A 9,290-nucleotide genomic window follows, 5' to 3' on the forward strand; every position below is an offset into this window, starting at 1 on the left:
GAAAGAGTATACTGACTATATCGCGCTCTGACAATGCTCATGCTGTGGTCCCGTAGGGTGACAACTCAGAGGCATGGATACTAGAGTGTTATTGGAAGTGTGTGTGTGTGTGTGTGTACGGCGTGGGACTATTATGGTTTAGGGTCATAGTTTGGAAAAAAAAGGTAGGTTAATTTTTTTTCTCCATGTTTTAGAAGTTTATGCAAAGGTACCATTACTTCAGTGTAAAACTGATTGGAGTTCATTCTGTTCTCACACAGGACCTCAAGTTTGACAACCTTCTCACAGTCACATAGTATTATGTTATACTGAAAGTGTCTCTATTAAACTAAACTCTTCCATGTACCATCAAGTGTATTGTGTAAATTCTTTCTGCCACTTAAACCTTGTCAAAACATGTGGTGGTCAGTGTTCCCCGGGTACGACTGACATAATGGTTGACATGAATATGTAAGCTTCAGAAGCATGATCATTGAGAAACAAATTCACGGACACATTTCCTTTGGAAGTTTCGATTCGCCAGTGTATAGCAGCTTACATACACTTAATTCTACAAGCAATATCAAATAATTCACGGAGTCAATTGTGTGTGTGTGTGTGTGTGTGTGTGTGTGTGTGTGTTGGGGGGGCATAATTAGTTTACCATGTAATCCTCAGCATATTATAGCACTGACCCAAAATCATGGTGCGGCATAACCAATTTACCATGTCATCCTCAGCATATTATAGCACTGACCCAAAATCATTGTGCTGCATAACCAGTTTACCATGTCATCCTCAGCATATTATAGCAATGACCCAAAATCAGTGTGCGGCATAACCAGTTTACCATGTCATTCTCAGCATATTATAGCACTGACCCCAAATCAGTGTGCGGCATAACCAGTTTACCATGTCATCCTCAGCATATTATAGCACTGACCCAAAATCAGTGTGCGGCATAACCAGTTTACCATGTCATTCTCAGCATATTATAGCACTGACCCAAAATCAGTGTGCGGCATAACCAGTTTACCATGTCATCCTCAGCATATTATAGCACTGACCCAAAATTAGTGTGCGGCATAACCAGTTTACAATGTCAACCTTAGCACATTATAGCACTGACCTAAAATCAGTGTGCGGCATAACCAGTTTACCATGTCAACCTTAGCACATTATAGCACTGACTCAAATCAGTGATCGTGAGCTGCATAAACAGTCTATCCTCTCATTCTTAGCATAATTATATAGCACTGGCCCCAACTCAGTGTTAACGTAACTGGACTTCTCGAGAAACCGTTGCTCTGAACGGACCAGCATCTTTCAAACTGTCCTTAATTGAACCGAAGTTGACCTCGCGAAGTCTTTATACCGATAATTCGGTGCCAAAGCGTTGTGCAACGAGCTTTGTGAAGTAGACTTCGCCAAAATGATAACACGTTTTTGCATATAGCACTGACCCAAAATCAGTCAGCGGCATAACCAGATGATCACCTCACAATTAAGCATATAGCACTGGCCCAAAGTCAGTCAGCGGCATAACCAGATGATCACCTCACCATTAAGCATATAGCACTGGCCCAAAGTCAGTCAGCGGCATAACCAGATGATCACCTCACCATTAAGCATATCACTGGCCCAAAGTCAGTCAGCGGCATAACCAGATGATCACCTCACCATTAAGCATATAGCACTGGCCCAAAGTCAGTCAGCGGCATAACCAGATGATCACCTCACCATTAAGCATATAACACTGGCCCAAAGTCAGTCAGCGGCATAACCAGATGATCACCTCACCATGAAGCATATAGCACTGGCCCAAAGTCAGTCAGCGGCATAACCAGATGACCACATCATTCTAGGCATATGTCACTGACCAAAAATCAGTGTTGGTCGAAACCAATCGATCATCCCATTCTTTGCTTAGCAATGATCTAGCTATATCGGCAGCATGCACAAGGAGCTTACCAACAGCGTCGAGTGTCAGATTATTTGGGATAGGAAGAGAGCGGGGCAATACCGTAAGCTGAAATCGAAGCCAACGTTCGATCCGCTGATGTTGGCTCTTTGCTCGCTGTTTTCTTTGATGGGTGATTGGTATACGGGGAAGGTGCTCAAGGATTGTGGTGGTGAAGAGAGAGAGAGAGAGAGAGGGGGGGGGGGTGTGTGTGTGGAGAGAGGGAGATAGAGGGAGGGAGAGTTTATTTGTGTGTGGTAGTGTGTGTGTGTGTGTGTGTGTGTGTGTGTGTGTGTGTGTGTGTGTGTGTGTGTGTGTGCGAGTGCGTAAGTGTGTGTGAGGTCGATCGAAAAGAGAGGGAGAGACAGACAAAGCGAAAGACAGACAGAGAGACAGACAAGCAAACAGACAGGAACAAACTGAGACAGAATGGGAGAGATAGATAGAGGGCGTTAGTCTTTCAGACTGTACGTGGAATTCTATATTTGCCTTACCTGTATATTTCTGCAAGACAGCTTTTATGTTTGAATGTACTAGCGCGTATGCACACATGCACGAAAAATAAATAATTCAAAAGAGAGTTGACAAGAAGCGAAACAGGCGCACAAAGTATGTAAATATGTAGGGTTAGTCTGCAACTGTCTGGTTTGGTGACATGTTCGAATAAGTACATGTATTGGGTGACTTTTGAAATGTAAAACCTCACAAACCAGACACCCGTTTCTTTCGATAAGACGACTTCTATCTGTGTTGGGTGAAAATATAGCTGAATATTGCTATTTCATATGTTACGTGGATTTCCATTGGTCAATTGGGCAAAACTGAGCTCAGTGCAAAAGTGATATCGACGACATTTCCGTCGATATCAGTTTTGATATCGACGACCTCTTTATTGCTTCCCCACTTCAAAAACAAAAACACCTAAATTTAAAAACAGAACAAATATATATGAAAATGTAATGATCCCAGAATTTAGTTGAGCAAGTGACTAAAGACTTTTTGAAAGAAAAGACATTTTGAAATACTGAAAAGTACAAGAAAAGAGTGAACAAAAAGAAATAATAATCAGAGGGAAGGATATGGAACAGCCAAAACTGAGACAAATACTTTTGTAATTTCTTTACAGTAAATACAAAATGTCCAGAGAATTAGCAATATATCTAACATTGACTGACTGTGTGATGATATCTTCTGCTATTGGTCTGTTTCGACAGTGATATCAAAATCGAGACCGGAGTCCGTCAATATTGGGTAATATCTGATAACAATATGAGCTTTTCTTTCAATCAGTCGACCTCGATATTAACATTGCAATCAACAACAGACCAGTAAATTAAAGACAAATACAGCTGAATATGTATGGTAACAAACTCAAAGTGATTCAAATAATGTCTGGCTTGTGACACTGATTCTGATGATGACTTAATGACTCTGGCATAGCAGCCGGAGCAAACGGCATCGGTTTACATCTAATGACATCTTTCTGCATGGCTGAACACACACACAGACACACGGCCCGATTATTTGTATATTGTGTTTCTCTACAAACTGTTCTGGGTGAGTCTGTGCAAGGGAAACATACATGGGCCCTATACTTGCATGATCGATAAAACCTGTCATTATCATGGGTAGAATGTCAAGAAAATATATGACTGCCATTACTTACGAGGTCTGAATTGAGTCATTATTAACTAGAAACTGAAAAAATACGGTGTTTTAAAAAGAAAAAGAAAACAAGTCGCGTAAGGCGAAAATACAACATTTAGTCAAGTAGCTGTCGAACTCACAGAATGAAACTGAAGGCAACGCAACGCAGCAAGACCGTATACTCGTAGCATCGTCACTCCACCGCCCGTGGCAAAGGCAGTGAAATTGACAAGAAGAGCGGGGTATTCGTTGCGCTGAGAAGGATAGCACGCTTTTCTGTACCTCTCTTCGTTTTAACTTTCTGTGCGTGTTTTTAATCCAAACGTATCATATCTATATGTTTTTGGAATCAGGAACCGACAAGAAATAAGATGAAAGTGTTTTTAAATTGATTTCGAAAAAGAAATTTTGATCATAATTTTTATATATTTAATTTTCAGAGCTTGTTTTTCATCCAAATATAACATATTTATATGTTTTTGAAATCAGAAAATGATGGAGAATAAGATGAACGTAAATTTGGATCGTTTTATAAAAAAAATATTTTTTTTACCATTTTCAGATTTTTAATGACCAAAGTCATTAATTAATTTTTAAGCCACCAAGCTGAAATGCAATACCGAAGTCCGGGCTTTGTCGGAGATTACTTGACCAAAATTTCAACCAATTTGGTTGAAAAATGAGGGCGTGACAGTGCCGCCTCAACTTTCACGAAAAGCCGGATATGACGTCATCAAAGAAATTTATCGAAAAACTGAAAAAATGTCCGGGGATATCATACCCAGAAACTCTCATGTCAAATTTCATAAAGATCGGTCCAGTAGTTTAGTCTGAATCGCTCTACACACACACACACACACGCACAGACACACACACATACACCACGACCCTCGTCTCGATTCCCCCCTCGATGTTAAAACATTTAGTCATAACTTGACTAAATGTAACAGCTTTGTGTAACATGACAAAATCACACATTTTGATGTTTAACATGAATGTTATTTTATTTTCTACAGATGTGGGTGGGGTGTTTTTTTTTTTACCAGCTTACGACTATGTCTTGCCTTGGTCATGAAACCCCGGTGCGAATCGATCGTACAGTCTGGCGGTATTTTTATAGTTACCGGTGTAACAGCCTGTTCTCACCCTCATGTGAAAGTGTCCCCCGGGGACCGCTTTCATTACCCCCAGAGGGACCATCTCGGATGGACCCCACATACTGTATTTGGCCCCCACCGCATTGTCAAATCGTGCTGAAAATGACAACATTTGATAAAATAAAATAAAATGAACAGAGAGAGAGAGAGAGAGAGAGAGAGAGAGAGAGAGAGAGAGATCGAGAGAGAGAGAGAGAGAGACGGACAGACAGACAGACAGACAGACAGACAGACAGACAGACAGACAGACAGAGAAAGAGCGAGAGAGACAGACAGAGAAACTGAGAGAGAAACTGAGACAGACACACAGAGAGAAATTGAGATGAAAAGAGAGTGAAAGACAGCCAGACAACCAGACAGCCAGACAGCCAGACAGCCAGACAGACAGACGGACAGACAGACAGACCCACACATTGATACACTTACGCATATAGACATAAAGATACCTATGCACACACCATAATGTACTCATTTAGACTTAGTCAGTCACTTCCTAACTCACAAGAACTTGAGATCATGATCACTATTTATAGTTCAAATGTAAAAAGCAATCTGTCCTTGCCTCGAGCCTGTACGTTTGTCAGTATTTGTCCCATTGCTCCTACTCAAGACGCATTAAAAAACCCATTACATATACAGGCACAAGTGAATGACAACTACAAGTTGGTTTCCCCCTTCAATTGGCTCTGCCGACGCCCGTTTTTTACCGCTTGCTTCCCTTTATATAATGAACCGCCCATAGCGAGCGTCGTCGTCCCGAACTAAATCCATTGTATCATTATGTCATCAAAAATATTGCGTTCTGGGTAGGGAAATCCTTTTATGCAATGACGACAGCCCCTTTCGGCGTTTGGTCAATGCATTTCGGAGCCAGACAACAACATAATGTCGGTCACGCTTGAAATTAACGCTACTTGACATTGCTTTCCAAACTTATACGAAGTGAACGGGAGCATAGTGTTGATCAGTTATCAACTTAAAGTCACAGTAAGCCTCCCGTAAACCATCACAGATACTGTCAGGCTTTTACACACAGTACAAACACCCTTTCATTTAAACACTCACCGCTTGAGAATATCCTAGGTGCCCTCCGCAAAGAGCGAGCTATTATCAAAGAATTTATTTTTGCGTGGTTTATCTTACCCCTGAGCCATCGCGAACCCGTGTGATCTAGTTTCCCCTTTTCACAATGTAGTCGTCAGTTAGTAATCTGAATGCGACTCGATGTGAGCTTATCTGCAATAGCACGTTATTATGTACCTCTGATTATGCACGAAACAAACGGCTGTAGTTCACAAGAACTCTAGCGATGGAAACCGACGTGTCGACACATGCTCGGGAACCCACGTGTAATGTATGTTTGCAGTTCAACTTTCCATTTTCACGCTTGGAAATTGTGTGCCGGTGTCACGAACTGAAACCTCTGCTGAACAATCCCTCTCATTGCGGTCAATGTGCATGCGCCAATCTTGGACTTAAAAAATGCTACCCTTTGACCGAAAGAACCATGGGTTAGGGTTAGGGTCATGCAGTAAGGGGTGTTACACCGGGTCAATTTCCTTCAGCGAGTATGATATAACTTGGTGGCTAAAGCATAGTGACCAAGGCTGCTGATCGAGATTCATTGGGAAAATAATAGTAATTAATTGACGAGCGTATTATAAAGGCTGTTCAATAAGTACGACAAAACCAGGCTCTTATAACAAATAATGTCGACGTGAGTTTGTTAAAGGCACAGTAAGCCTCCCGTAAACCATCACTGATACGGTCAGGCTTTTACACACAGTACAAACACCCTTTCATTTAAACACTCACCGATTGAGAACATCCAGATCCTAGGTGCCCTCCGTAAAGAGCGAACAATTTTCAAAGAATTTATTTTTGCGTGGTTTATCTTACCCCTGAGCCATCGTGAACCCGTGTGATCCAGTTTCCCTTTTTCACAATGTAGTCGTCAGTTAGTCATTTGAATGCGACTCGATGTGAGCTTATTTACAATAGCACACAATAGATCTAGATGGGTCCAAAAAGTGTTCGAGACAATCTGCAAAATTAATTCTTTAACAATTGCTCACTCTTTACGTAGGGCACCTAGGATGTTCCCGTTTTGGTGAGCGTTCAAATGGAAGGGTGTTTGTACTGTGTGTAAAAGCCTGACATTATCTGTGATGGTTTACGGGAGGCTTACTGTCCGGGCGTGAATTCCGGTATTCATAACAGCCGTCCAGCACCAAAACGAGGCGCCATTGTTGTTGAGGACCAAGTCCACGAAAATAAATTCTTTGAAAATTTCTCACGCTCGACAGAAAACAGCCAGGATGTTCCCGTTCGGTGAGCGTTCAAATGGAAGTATGCTTGTATTATATGTAGACGCTCGGGGAGCTCTGTGATGGTTTACGGGAGGCTTACTGTGCCTTTGAGGTATTTTCTACACGTGTGGTATCAGAAACTCATGGTTTTATGACCAGAGTATGATCCAAGGGATGACTGCAAAGGAAGCTGTGATGTTCTTGATAATTAACGGATGTTGCCGATGGTGTTGCTATGGAAATTGTTGTTGCTGTTGCTTTACTGCCGCAGCGCTAAATCACCTCTCTCTCTATTTCTCTATTTCTCTCTCTCTCTCTCTCTCTCTCTCTCTTTCTCTCTCTTTCGCTCTCTTTCTCTCTCTCTCTCTCTCTCTCTCTCTCTCTCTCTCTCTCTCTCTGTGTCTCTCTGTGTGTGTGTCTCTCTCTGTCTCTCTGTCTCTCTCTCTCTTTCTCTCTCTCTTTCTCTCTCTCTCTCTCTCTCTCTCTCTCTCTCTCTCTCTCTCTCTCTCTCTCTCTCTCTCTCTCTCTCTCTCTCCTCATCCTCCTTCTTCCTTTTTGCTCTTCCTTTTCCGAGTCATAGATTTAGTCAATCATTTTTATTAATGAATTGCAGAAAATGGATGCCAGGACGGAGGTGGAACACATGAACGCAGCCCCATGCCGTCTCATCAAGTCTGGAACCACAGAAACAGCACCTAGATGTAGTTACGCAGACATTGTAAACTGATGTACGGAATCCAAGTTAGCATCAACACTGTATCCCAACTTGAAAATTATTTTCAGTGAAGTTGCTTTGAGCTCGCACTTGGAAATTATCTTCATTGAACGAAGTTGCTTTGAGCTCGCACTAGAAAATTATCTTTATTGATCGAAGTTGCTTTGAGCTCGCACTAGAAAATTATCTTCATTGAAGTTGCGTTTAGCTCGCATATTATATATAAGGACGACAGAAATAACATATCACCAGCTCTACAAAACAAAAAGATGGACCAATGCACTAAAATACACTAAAAACAATTGCCCCTTTCGTACTACAGATTCACAGTTTTTAAAGAACAGTCGGATTGACTGCGAATTTCAGAGAGGGTAGAGTAATCGGAAATAAAGTATCACCAGCTCTACAAACACGGTTTTAAGACGGACTGACTGACCGACGCACGCCATACACACACTGAAAACAAATTCCATTTCGTATTACAACATCACAGTTTTAATAGAACAGCCAGATTGACTGCGGTTTTCAGAGTAGGCAGAATAATATTTCAAACAAATTTGCACTTAAATGTCTTTATCATCCAGATTCAACTATGACAGTTAGATCTGTGATAAACTGTGATAATTACCACCAGCGTTGTACGAAGCTGTTGTAAGACGAACAGACGAACAGACGCATAGCCTGACGGACGAGTACCTACACATTGTACAAGGCAACCGTCCTTTCGTTTTTCAACCTCAAAGTTCTTCGGGCACAATTGACCGTGTGGGTTGGATGTTTTGGTATAAGGCAGCTCGGACACCCCTTGTAACAAGCGTACGCTCTGATATTTCTGTTATCACGATTCAAGTGTGACATTGTGACAACTGTGCTACAAACTTCTGCAGAAGCGGCGATATCGACTGTATGTGAAACAACCCGAGCAGTGACTACAGCACTGAAAACCTGGGATATTAAACAATCACGCTTCACAATAACATCAGATGACACATGAGCGAAAGCAAATAGTGTTGATTAGAACGTGTTCATAACGATGCCAGTCAGCGAGTGTTGTTGAAGAAGCTGACATAGAAACAACGTGCCAAGATGTCGGCAGGAAAGAAGCGAGCCCCTGGAAATACTTTCCATATCCAGTACCCGGCAAGGAAGGATTTCTTGACATGGGTGGAAGTAGGGTAGGTAAAAGAGTGTGTTTGTGTGCGTGTGTGCGTGTTTGTGTGTGTGTGTTTGTGCATCCGTCGTTATATGGACAAAACGATTGAATTTCGCCCACGCAGTTTTGACGCTCTCATTGATTTGACGTCAAAACAATGTTCTACCCTCAGTTTTGGATTTTTAGACGCCATATAATCATAAAACTGTTGAGATACGTCATTTTGAGTTGATCAAAACAATGACTGTTTTTGTCATTTTTGAGTGTGAAAGTGTGTGCGACTCTGCCGGAAAGCGATTTTACGATTACAATTTATCGTATTTAAGCGAGTGTATTATTGCTTACATACTTCTGTTGTAATTCTGTCATC

At 41.6% G+C, this 9,290-nt stretch overlaps 1 protein-coding gene across 1 annotated transcript in view; it reads left to right on the forward strand.

The window, feature by feature from the left end:
• The window catches only part of LOC138971525 (uncharacterized), an 88,873-nt gene continuing 79,583 nt past the window's right edge, over positions 1 to 9,290 (forward strand). Inside the window, exons 1-2 of the mRNA XM_070344269.1 lie at positions 1 to 164; positions 7,666 to 8,942. Of these exons, the coding sequence (XP_070200370.1) occupies positions 8,854 to 8,942 (89 nt within the window). The 5' untranslated portion in view covers positions 1 to 164; positions 7,666 to 8,853. The remainder of the gene's footprint in view (positions 165 to 7,665; positions 8,943 to 9,290) is intronic.

Source organism: Littorina saxatilis, linkage group LG7 (genome assembly GCF_037325665.1).
Source record: "Littorina saxatilis isolate snail1 linkage group LG7, US_GU_Lsax_2.0, whole genome shotgun sequence".
Classification (NCBI taxonomy): domain Eukaryota; kingdom Metazoa; phylum Mollusca; class Gastropoda; order Littorinimorpha; family Littorinidae; genus Littorina; species Littorina saxatilis.